Source organism: Hylaeus volcanicus, chromosome 6 (assembly GCF_026283585.1).
Source record: "Hylaeus volcanicus isolate JK05 chromosome 6, UHH_iyHylVolc1.0_haploid, whole genome shotgun sequence".
Lineage (NCBI taxonomy): Eukaryota > Metazoa > Arthropoda > Insecta > Hymenoptera > Colletidae > Hylaeus > Hylaeus volcanicus.
In genome coordinates this window covers 10,441,407-10,454,988 of record NC_071981.1, presented here as the reverse complement: position 1 = coordinate 10,454,988, position 13,582 = coordinate 10,441,407, and the positions used below count along the sequence as shown (strand labels likewise).

General features: G+C 32.3%; 1 protein-coding gene across 2 annotated transcripts in view; it reads right to left on the bottom strand.

Annotated features, from left to right (window-relative positions):
• The window catches only part of LOC128877899 (trissin receptor-like), a 46,884-nt gene that overhangs the window by 26,739 nt on the left and 6,563 nt on the right, over window positions 1-13,582 (bottom strand). For both annotated transcript variants that reach the window (XM_054125538.1, XM_054125539.1), the window contains one exon: window positions 8,719-8,894. In XM_054125538.1, coding sequence (XP_053981513.1) covers window positions 8,719-8,894 — 176 coding nt within the window. The remainder of the gene's footprint in view (window positions 1-8,718; window positions 8,895-13,582) is intronic.

Below are 13,582 nucleotides of genomic sequence, written 5' to 3'. Positions count from 1 at the left end.
TACTAATTTGGTACTAATTTGTACCACAAAGAGTAATTTTTGTACCTCGTGCCATTTTCAAAAAAAATCGTGGCGCTGCTAGTTTAATAATGAGCTAGCAGGATCAAACGTAAAAAATAAATAAGAATGAATAAATCAAAGCGGATACATTTAGCGCTGGATTTGTACTAATTTGTACCACCAATAGAAATTTTGTACCTGGTATCGTTATCAAGGAAATCAGGACGATGCGAGTTTAACGTTAAGCTAGAGGCTGAAAATGTTAAAATTAATAAAAATGAATAAATCAAAGCGGATACATTTAGTGCTGAATTTGTACTATCTTTAACCGACTTAAAGTGACGTTTGAAATTAAAAATTTAACGCAACCCGTCAATTGATGGAACAAGGATGGAAAATGCTCTATTGCAAAGATTAATTAACTAACTAACTAAAATTTCCGGAAATAGATTTACATTTACAATTACCTGGACGAATGATTTCCTTAATAAAGAATAAAGGGTCCCTATGAGATACTAATTATTAAACAAAACTGGTAAATTGATTTTGTACATTCCATTTTTTAGACATTATGTCTTATCTTTTTATTCCACAGATTTTCCAGTATATTTACACTTTTTCAGATACAATCATATTGAATATCGACATTTTACTTTAAGTCACTGGAATTTTCGAACAAAAACAGTATACAATGTTATATATGTATACAATAATTTTCGTTAATGATACTTATTGAATAAAAATTAAAAAATTAGTAGAACGTCCGATCTTTTTATTCTTGACTGCAAACACGTTTCATGTATTCTGCTCCACTCAAGACTAATCTTAAGTAACTTTTCCGTCAAATCATCGAAAATGCATCGGGCATCATAATTTTCTTCAATTTAGATCTTTCGGAGCAGAACTTCGAAAATAGCTATTTAATGATTTTGGTTGCTTCTAGTAGCTTGGCTACGGTTGGCCACGCCGTAATATCTCATCGATTCAATGGTATTGTTTACCAAGCAGTTCTGGAATACCGCTTGCTACCGTATCTCCGTCGTTTTGAAGCTGTGAATGTGATGTTCATGCAGCAGTTCACAAAAGGATGTCAATAGAATCGTGCTTGGCAGACTTGAATATTCGTACATTAGCTTTTTGCACTCCATTGGTGCTGCTAGAGCGTCATATTGTCGACGCGCTAGAAGAGCAACATTCACTTCGCCCCTGGGGTTAACCAGTTGTATTCAACGGGTACAAAAAACGTCATCTACTGATGGCAGAGATGGGAAAAAATGAATTTTAATAATATATGAATGAAACTGCAGCATGACCTATTCACGGTGTTTATTTAGTTATACATATTTATACATGGATGTAATTTCACTTTAATGTGCATGTTTAAAATCATATTTATCGAATAATTAATTTAAAGTTTATTCGATGAGAAGTGACGTATACACAAGCTTTCAATTTCACGTTTCGACTCTTTGTTTTTCAGTAATTTGAAGATTTATATATTTTTAAAATGTAATAATATGTATATACATTACTGCACAAAAGTGTTGGACCACTTACGGTATATTATATCTCTTACATTTTTACATTACTCACTCACGCAGCTAGAGTATAAGCGAAAACCGCACCTAGACTAGCGGAAAAACCCAGGCTTCGCGCTCAACGGGTACCGAGCGCGCCGCATGTCAGAAGTCATAAAGTTCCTCTCGCGCTCGACGAAAACAGACCCCTAATTGGTCGCATGGAAATTCGCAAAACGGTATAAATACGGGCAAACGAACCCCCGAAAAGTTAGTTAAGGTCTTGGAGTCGAACACCCCGAACCTTTCCCTTGAAGCACCCGGACCCTAGCGGACCAGGCTCTTCGCCCTTCCGAACTTCCATACCGGAAAAGTTTAACTCGACCATTTCGACAAAAACCCGCGCACACGCTCTAGTGCAAGGACCCCGGCTCGAACGTCGTTCTCCTCCGCGCACTCGCGTTACACATTATATTTATTTCAGTAGCATAAATTTATTTAAATGTTATGCAAACCTGACATGGTAGCCTAAGACTTTTGCACAGTACCCTAGATAGCTGATAATTCACTATTCCAAACTATAATGCGCCATCGGAAATCATTATTGTCCCTCAATAAAAATTAATAAGAAAGATTATAAGAAAAAAATCATATTAAACATTTATACAATTATACAAGTTACTACATTTTTATTAACCCTTAAATGCTCTAAGTTTCAAATTTGATACCAGACTTTTAAGTCGAATTGTACACTTGCAATTGGTTTGTTTTTAATATTTGGCTGTACCTATATATGTTACCATTGGATAATGTTCTTTTGAACAGAAGTTAAAATAAATAACAAATACATTGATATTTTCTAAAATTTAATTTTGAAAAATCAGGCTTCTAAGGGTTAAAGGATGTGTTCATCTGTAGAACCTGGATGAAACGCCAAAACTTTGATTTTAATATTTTTCTATTTATTTTCCGCATCATGGAACACATTAATGAATTCTGCTGAAACCATAGCCATGTTCTGGAAACGTTTAAGAAAAATTTCAAAGGAAAGATAATGTTCGTAACATGAAATGCTCGTCTACCATTCATTGCTTCAATTTTAATAACAAAATTGTTTTGTCTCTGAATCTTGGACGGAGAAATATTTTTTTTTCTTTTATATTTCCACCGAAAACCACTGATATATTGTACACAGTACGCGCCACAATTCCGCAGACGCCTGTAAAACAACATATGTGTATTGTGCTTGGACGGCAGAAATCTGTCAAGGGTCGTTTCTGGTCGTACAGTTTGTTCCATTGCATACACTCGCAAAAGTCATTCGGTCATTTTACAAAAACAGGTTGAATGGCTGATCAAGTAAAATTTGATTGTATAATATTATACTCGACTGTAGATATCATAAGTTGAACATAAATATGCTATTATAAAAATATACGAGTATTTGGATTTTAAAGGTTTCAGTATATAAGGACAATTTTTCAATTAAACCCATGATACTATCATATTCAACGTGTCAAAAAACCTCTGAATACCTATTTGCATTATAATATACAAAGAATTATCGTTACTGTAGTCACAAGTTGATTTTTGTATCGTGTCAAAAATATAGTCACACTTGCAATTTGTTCAAAGTAATACATAGTAACGTTAATTCTTTCCATATTGAGATATAATAGGAGTCCAGTGGTTTTTTGGCACGTTGAATATCGTAGTATAATTGGTTTTTATGACAAACTGTTTTAAAACACTGAAATCTCAAAAATCCAAGTGATAGTATAATTTTGATACGCAGTATATATTTAAGGGACGATTTTTCTTCATTTTTCTTCTTTTCTTGTATCTCTAACTGTACATTGGAAATAACATTAACAGTGCAGCTAAACCATAAAATTTTTACTCCTTTGTTGAGGGATCCTGTAGTGAATAAGTTATTATCAAATTTTTGTTCTTTTTATTATTGAGAGTAATTATAATTATAAAAAACTAAACGTCCACATATGTTGGCAAGGCCATGAAGAGGTTAAGCTATATCAGATAAGCTATAGCACATACCGTAAATAGAATGTGATTACTTTACATTCTACTACGTGTACTATAAGTAGAATTAGATTACGGTACATTCTGCCGCGGATATCATCCGTAGAATATGAATATATTACATTTCAATCTATCACAAATTTGCACACTAATACATAACATGTATTACCATTCAAATTGGACTACATGCTTTGTTCTCAAGACGTTTAACAAAATGCAAAATGGCACTACCAATGGTAGTTGAGGAACTAGGAAATTCAGGAAATATTGAAGCATTGCAAACAAGAAGAATAATTCGGACGTAACAGAAACGGGTTTTTGTTGCTTCGAACATTTCAAGTTTCACGAATAGTGACGTAAACTGAATTGACCAAATAAATGAATAAAATTCATACTATAGGAATCCATAAATTTTAATTGGGAAAGAAACACTTCCAATTTTCAACAGCTATATGCTGTTAGTCTCTAATATGAAAAATTCTCAGAATGCAAAAGGTTAGAGTGGCAGGCGATATTACTTGACATTAATTGCATCTAAAATGTAAGGCGTCTAATAATATCAGGAATTCACGACAATGAACGACCAATATTCGTCCACCCAAAAGGTGGAACACAGTCGATTCGCGTTGAATGATGCCTGGCAGGACACCGTCAATAATTTAGTCGATTAGTTGCCAAAACTAATGCGAATAGGGTTTAGAAATAACAGAAGTCCTATTAATACTAACTTTTTCTATTAAACTTATTGTTAGTTACCGTACTTAAAAGTTTGTTTTAATTGAATAAACTTTGTAAAAACTTTACAAAGTTTCCAATTTTTGGAAGAAAATGTACAAGACTCGCAAAACAACCAAGGATTTCTTGTCAAACTTTGTGGACTTCGGAGTTCTAGTGTATGCTAATGCGACAAGAAATGTTAGACGACCTTATTCAAGAACGGAGAACTTGTTACTAAAAAATTTGACAAATAATTTGGCTCTAATACAACGTAACGAATTATTCGTATTTAAATACCAGAATATATGAATATAATTGTACACTGTCGGTTAATATTATTTTAATTACAAAAATTGGCATGAACATCGTGATTTTTCAATTTGGTTGCGTTGATTGAATCCTGAACGCTTTGAGTACCTATGCGAAGAATATCGCTTTTACTTATTGTCAGAGAAAATAATTCAGGACTGAGGAAGTAAAATTTATGGTCAACGGGTTACAGTATGGTAAACAGTTACGATAAAATGATCACATTACTCGTTTTATGTCTCTATCGCTTAAGTCTTTTGCTATTGTCAATTACAAAATACAAAGAACAGTCTCTGTTGAAATTCTCTTTAATTAAATTCCTCGCTAGCGAACTTTAATTAAAATTAGGTAAAAGGACAACGTTTTGCTGTGTATTAATTTCACAGCCTATGATCTGACCTGAAATAGAGAACGTTTAAATAAATTGTAGCCTCCCAATGTACATAAAATAGTTCCAGAGCCCTGGTCTAGGTTCAGTGGATTATCCATCCGTCCGTACTATTTACATTAAAGAGAATCGACGACCAGCGTGTTTGATTCTCGTTTCGTGACTCCATATACGCTACGCCAATCAATTGTTTAACGTTCTAGTGCGTGTTGCAATAAAGGGATGTGTAAAGGACATGTTGAATGCTAACACTTTCACCCACACCTAAATGTAGCAACTTGACACGTACTGTTGATTATTCCATGTACTTAAAAGAGACACATAAATTTTGTCAAACATTATATTGATTACTATACAAGGTGGGCCAAGTAAGTATGACGAGCGATAACTCGGTTATCAATGCATTTAGAGAAAAATGTCAAAGGCAAGAAAGATGAATGGTTCAACGAGCACTATATTTGTAGGACCATATTTTTTGCTATAACTGGAACGTTTGCATGTGTATTCGATAGCTGTATTTTTTTTTTAAATTTTACACTACGTAAAATAGTATTAGATAAAGTGAGAATAAAATGTTTACAAAATATTTTAATATAATGTTTTTTGTCATAAATGAAATACCTTAATAATATAATTGGGACAATTAAAATACGTTGAATAAAATGTGTAGAGTGTAATCAGAGCTGTGTAAAATACGTATTTTAAATAATAAACAGTAAAAGAATATTTTATTTCGGATCATGCAAGTATTTTTAAAAATAAAATATTTTATTCGTTATAAAAAATGTTTAAGATAATATTTTAAGTGATATTTTATTTCAAAAACACTGAAAATATTTGTGCCATAGTTCGGAATATTTTATTTATTCAATTTATTATCAGCAAATAAAATATTTTTATTTTACTAAATTATAGTGTAAAGTACATTTATTATGGTAATCTAAAACGAAAGAAGTACTTTTCCTCTGCATTATAAACATACATTCAATGTAGTCCTGCAATGAATACTTCAACTAAGAATCTTCATGAAATGCGTGATGGAAAGAGATATTCTTCAATCGCAAGAAATAGTTTCTCCATCTGTGTATCATATTTACATAGTTTATTTTCGGGTTAAGATCTATGGAAAGTATTCAATTTTATGCTTTATGTTATTAAAATGAAACTAATTTTATTTTATGTGTTAGATTATCAAAATAAAATATTTATTTGCATGCTTTAACTATAGATTACCAAAATAAATTATTTTAATTTACGTTTTACATTATCAAAATAAAATATTTTATTTGCTGAAATTTTATATCCCACTTGAAATACTATTTTATTTGAATTCTGAAGAATCTATTATTTAAAATAGTATTTAAAATATTTTCTCTACAAATATTACCCACCTCTAAGTGTAATGGAGAAGCATTTGAGCATCTTCTTTAATAAAAAGAATTGTTTAAAATATTTCATGAACTGATCATTTTTATATCATTTTACCCTAATACTATTTTACGTAGAATAATGAAAAGATTCAATCTGTGTAAAAGAAATATGGTACTACAAATGTAGTACTGTTTGAACCATTCATTGTTTTGTCCTTCACAGTTTTCTCTAGAGGCGTTGATAACGGAGTTAGAGCTCGTCCTACTTTGGCCCAACTTGTATATGAAAAGGCCATATAAAAGTGGGTAACCATTTCTTGAATATTTCATTAAAACATGGTGTAGGGCGCACACGATTCATGGTATTTAGTAATCACTCTACACTGCCTGGAATTTTTATAAAACCATCGAATTTTTCGATGAAACCTGGTATTTATTACATGATAATGATAATTATTATTTGGTATGATTATGGGATTAATTAAACAAAATAGATATAGGGTTACTGTGATGAATGCGATATTTATTTAAAGAAAAATATGGAAATATATATTTTAGTAAAAATAAAAATCTGAAGTTTCTATAAAGACACACTCTTTTGAAATACGTACATTCAAAACTAACAGAAGATATTACTTTGTATAATTTTCGCTATTTTTAACTAAGTCAATGATTTGGGTGGCTTTGTGGAAATTTCAGACAATGATATTAAGCATCAACAAATGATTTTATTTAATAGAGATAAAGAATCAGTTTCGTTGCGACGACTATAATACGTAAAAGACATCCACGAATCCAAATTTAAATAATCGCCAACTGTAAAATGAACAATATCTCGTTCGTAGTTGCTTTCATAACTAAATTTTATATAACAAAGTTTGTTGAATGATAAATTTAAAAGCTTCTTTGTCTCTTGAATACTTTCAATGGAATCGATAGTAATCGATATATCGACCCAAACAACCTCTCTCCTGCATTTAAAACTCTACTTGGCGAGTAGCACCAGTGCCTTGATTATTTATGCCCTAGAATTTCAAACGAAAAACTTCGTATATCAGAAAACGTTAAAATACTTTCTGCATTTAAACGATATTTCATACCCTTGGGCAACTTTTGGGTAATTCAGCTAATTGCCAATAAGTCCTACTGGCCACGCGAGAGATTTACGACGACAGTTTCCGTCGAATTTACGAACCGTACTTCGTTTTTATGCGTTACGTTTTTCATTTGGAATTCTATATAACCCTTGCAGGATGAAATTGACCCGTTCAAAAATATGTGAACATTATCTCGTGGAAAAAGTTGAAGCTGATAAATTGCCAACTTAAGGCGCTACGCCCTTTTGGCCAGTCGAAAACGAGCGATGTTTGAAAGAATGATTATCTCCAAATAACTATATTTACATATAAGGGAAAATTAGTGCATTCCCATTTATTGAGCGTGTTTCGTTTAATGCAGAATGGTAAAATATCTCACGAAGGGATATAGCTATGAAAAAGGTATTTTCACAAAAGTTATTTGGTACGAGGTGAAACATTATATGGAGTAAATCATTCTTTGTAAATAAAGTGGTGGGAGCGATTAGAAAAAAATTAATCTTTTTAAATAGAACTTCATTTTTATCCATAATAACTAATAAGATGGTATTTATTCATCGACCTATTATACGAAGTCATTTATTGTATTATAAAGCCTTAGTAGTATAAAGTATCAACCTGATGGTCATTGCAATGCATCTATACGAACTGTAGTAGCCATCAAATTTTGCTTATTGTTATTCTTCTACAATTACTGTAATTATCAAACACATTTGTAATCAGTTAGAATATTAACAATAAGCAAAAATTTATGACTACCAATCTTCGTATATGCATATACGTAATATAATAAGCATCAGGTTGGAACTTAGGTTATATAATATATGAATAGAATTATTGTAATGGAAATCAGGTTGAAACTTTATAAGGTTGATAATGTAACATAACTAAATACACCTAGGTATATATGGAGTTTTAGCAGACCTGTAAAGCAATTGTATATTGAAAACTAATTAAAACGAATCATAAGACAGTGTCAATTAATATAATCACAATTATTATAAAATATCTAACCTAAATATTTATAGCATTTCAGATTCGCAGTAATTTTCAATTAATTTACGTTCAGTTAAGTAGACAGCGTGCCAACTGATTACCGATTATTTGTCATACAAGTTTTTACGATTTTGACCATAATCTCGTTATATTTCTAAACTTTATAGTTACACTTGTAAAAAAAAATCCTTCTTACTATATGCAGTTATATAAGTAAAAATCGATTTTTGGGGGCATCTGCCTCCTTAAAGTCGAAGAGTGTTGCAAAGAAGTCGATAACTTACCGAAAAAGCATGAGATGAAGACGATCGTGTAGAGTGTAATAAAGATCATCTTTACACTGGTCCTGTCGAAGATGTAATCTTCGTTCGAGGATATATTGTAAGGGATAGTTCCGTTCTCGACCAAGATTTCGTTGTCATGAATTTCGTAAACGATTGCATCGCGGTCGTCGATCATTCTGCAACAGAATCGTGGAAAAAAGAAAATCAAGTATTGAATGCTTATTTTGTTTTCGTATTTGAAAGGCAGCTAAATGCAGTACTGTCTATCAAGTTGTCAGAAAGTTATTTCCACCACTTCCTGGGACAGTTCGTAGGATAACGAGTCTAGCGTTATCTACAATCACGGTGATTCAATCACCGAGTGAAGCATTCGTAGATTACGATGCTCCCAAATTCAAGTGCCAATCAAGTTGCAAAACTAAATGAAGTATGATTAAAGAGGGGAAGCTTGTCTACGGTCCGAAAACAGGTGCATGTTTGTGAATGTTTTTGAGGCAAACGGTCCATTTTCTGGTAATAAGATTTAGGGTACTCGAAGGAACGTTTCTTAGTGCATGTGTCGCAATGTTTATACTTGAAATATATCTTAAATTAAGAAAGTTACGACGTTATAGTTTTTTCCTCCGAGTATTCCGCGGTGACTACTCTATCCCTGAGCTGAAATATCTGAAATTCAAACCACAAGAATTTATAAATAGTATATTGAATTATCTGAGTGTTTTCATAATTACAAGTATTCGAATAATATATTAAACAAGGAACTTCCCGATTTTCGATTACAGCGCCATCTATCGCAAATACAAAAAATGTTGGAACTAGTGTTTTGAAAAAGTCTCATAGCCAGCTTTCACAGTGCATGACAAAAAATGAGGTGTTCCATTAAAAAAATCATGTTGACCTTGACGTGACTTTGACCGGTCCTTTGAAGGTCAAACGGATACGATAGTTCAATAGAATTTTTGAAACCCTAAAACTTTTCTCTAAACCGTTTTTCTCACAAATGTTCCATTTTGGAAGTATTTGACTGTTTCAGTAGAGTACTAAAAAAAACTACTGGACCGAATTAAAACAAAATCTAATCAGCTCTAAGTTAGATTGATACACATCGATTGCATCATCGATCATTTTGATTTCGCTATTAGTGTTTTAGAAAACGTTAACGAAAAAGTTGTTTACATACGCACACACACATACGAACAATTCGTTAAAAATAGACTAAAATGACTCCAATGACCTTGAAACATGGAGATCTGCTAAAAAATCGATTTTTCATTTTAGGGGCAAATACAATCACTTCCCTATAAATCGGGAAGTTAATTATCTTGTTTTTTTTTATACGTAAAATTATTTTTTCAAAAATATGGCTCGATAGCACTTGCATAATGTATAATATTTCTTAAAAATCATGGTTACTTTTTTAATTTCAGATAATCCAGTTCTGAGGTAGAGTAGTCATTCCAAAATGCTCAAGTCAAAAACGATATTGCCACCGACTCTTACAACTTTGTTAATTTAAAATATTCGTAAATGCAAAAATTGTAACGCATGTACTAAAAAGCGTTCTTTCGAATGCCCTTGAATTTATCACCAGAAAATCGACCGTTTGTCCAAACAAAAGTCTCAAATGTGCACCTCTTTTGAACTGTTCTAGACAGGCTTATCAAGTCTTACTGTGCTATAGAATGTTTTCAATTGTAATTTATATGCATGGTATTTTCAACCGTTATCGCGGAGAACTCGAATCAAATATCGAAATATAGATCATAGCACATGGAAAGTTGAAATCGTTTTAATTGACTTTTGGTATGGACAGATAACCATCAACGATATTGCATTTTAGTTAAAAGTGATACGAGAAGCCGCGAATGGTCGTTGAAAAATTTAAAAATTGTACTGCCATGATCGATCATCTGAACGAACAACGATATTTCAATTTCATTCGTATTTTTCTATTTGTAGATTAGTATACACTAGCATTCTAACGTTTTCAATCTTATCTATTCTGTTCCTAAAAATATACAACCAAATGACGATAAGAAAATACAGTTCTCCCAAATGATAAGTACATTTATTACTACTTGTTTGTACATGCCTACGTATACAATGTTTCTAAAAATAATCCAATATGGAGAGCCTAAAACGTTAATGTACTAGCATAATTTAATCTATAAAACCGAATTAAGCTATTCGTACAAACTATCGACCACGATGCATGTGATCAAATCTTCAAATTTCAATTTTACTCGTATGTCGAATATCTTTCTAGATACTGGTTCTTAATTGAGTTCGATTTAACGCTTAAATAGTTGCAATTATTGTGGCGGTATATTGAACAATTTGACATCGTCGAATACCTGTGAACGTTTAGATAAATGCATACAAGTACACGTGTGTATGTATGTGTCCTCTTCACGCACTGAAAACCATCAATCGTAAATGTTCATTGCTGTCCAAAATGTCCCCGGTCTAAACGGATCGACAGTATTTATTTCCTCTTGTTAACGCTGTCTCTAACAAGCAAACGAACGTTGTTATTCCCATAGAGAACGTCGATCGTTGTTAGCGAGACTATTATCCCACTATGCTTTCGTACAAACAAGTTTTTAACAAGTTCGCGCCAACGTGTGATACCGATGGCTCGCGCTTGCCTCTCTCATCGGGCGGCATGTACCACGGGTGGTTCGCGCTTGCGTATCTATGAGACGGCGTGTATTTCCGCGCCGCCCCATGGCGAGAAACACAAAGAACAGCGCTGGCGTGAATATGTTAATATAATGAGTAGACTGCGGATCTTTATGCATTTATAGGAAATTTGAATGTGCAAGAAACTACAAAATGCATCAATATGCAAGAATATAAAAAAGATTGAAAGTAAAGTTCATGTTACAATATTTGTAGAATAAAATAAATTCCTATTTAGGTTCAATTTTTGTAGGCACGTTCGCGAAGATTTTATTTTGCATAAAGATTCGCAGTCTAATATTGAGTCACATATTGTATATCTCAAACCAGCAGAATTTCGATAATTTGTCATAAGTTCCTGGAAAAATACTCGATTGTCTCCTCGTCAGATAGTGTAAGGCTTTCATGTCAAATCGTGCACGATTATTGTTGTCAAGATCTCACGTATTTCAGATCTCGATCGCGTCTTGACGTATTCGATAATTATGCTGTCGATAGTCATGTTATAATTGAAGTTTTTAATTTCAGATTAGAAGATTCAAATCTTATCTTCATAGTTAATGCCAATATCGATAATCGTAATTGGCTAATAATCATTCGAGTGATTAAAACTTTTACATAGCAGAGTGATATAAAACCCAAACTTATCCCCTGCGCATATCATTTATTATCTAATCATTTATGACTTTATAATTGTAGTCTTACGCAAAGATAAAAAATATTTGTCTAAAAATTGTATGTTATATATTAACACGTAACGTATGTTAAGATTAAAATTATTGATGTGGGAAAACGTATCAGAATTATATAATAATTGTACGTTTTTGACGACATTAAGTAATTTTATGATAGTTATACAGAAGAGGGTGGTCATCACCGATTTCGATGATTTTGAAACATGTCATCAAATCATTATTCTGCACAATTACTTTTCCTATATAAATGACCAATGGAAACGCTTAGTCTTCGAGATATTCATAAAAAAACTTTCCCAGCTAACATTTTAACAGAAATAAAATAATGCAGGTAATTAAAAAATAATTATTAGATAAACCTCTTCCTCGCCAATTTTTTTTTATCAAATATCACCAATTAATGTATATTTTGAGCACTCTTTTCTATATAATTACCAGTTTTATTTAGTTTTATTCAATACTGTTTTAACATTTATTTAGTAGGATTCATCTAACACTTTCGTCGTCTTCATCAGTATCAGTTGTGTCAGCACTGTTATTATCACAATCTGATAAATTAGACTACGGATATTTATGAATTTATGATATATACAATCATACTTGCTCTCCTAAACAATATAATTGTCTTGTAAATTACGTGAGGGCACCTACGTTTTGGTCACATCAAAGCGAAACGGTAATAGATCAAGTTATTTAATCTTCAGTATTCATTTACGTATTCATTTTTTGCTGAAATATCTTACATTTCATAGAGTATAGGGTTAACACCTTGACTGTCAAACTAATAATCGTGAAAATTCCTACGAGGCTAAAATTTTGTGATAGTACTTATTTTTGCAACTTCTTTCAAATTTACTAATCCCATCCAAATTTGTTTTCTTTAACACCTCATTTTCAGAATAAATCTATTTCATTCTCTGATGAAAATCATTGTCACCTATATGCGGATGACGTGGCGATCATAGTATTGTTGGAAACGTCGGTCGCGACTCTCGCGTCACACGTTTGATTATTGTAAACCATAATTCAACAGCGACAACAACAACAGCGTAATACAATACAGTTAATAGTCTCCGACAATTCAGACATGTTAATAAGTCGGCTGCCAGTCGGAATCTGACAGTTTGACAGTTCCATCTGCAACCGTTCCTTTTAAGCATGGCTACTCCTATCGCCACTCGACACGAATCACAGGGTGTCTCCGTACTTCCACAATTGTATTCAGGTGAAAAGGTGTTGCAAAGAACCCCATTTGACGGTACTTTTCTCTCCTTATGTGCTTTACATAAACATAACATAAGTTACCTCTGCGATAATCGAATATGGTACTGGTAATAACATAAACAATTAAACATGCGTTGAAGAGTGATAACACTCGAAATTACGTATATGTTGCCAGTAACCGAAACAAATTAAGAAAAGTTGTATAGATTTACGTAATTAATTTTGAGAAAACCTGGAATTGTAAGATAAAAGCGTTCTAATGG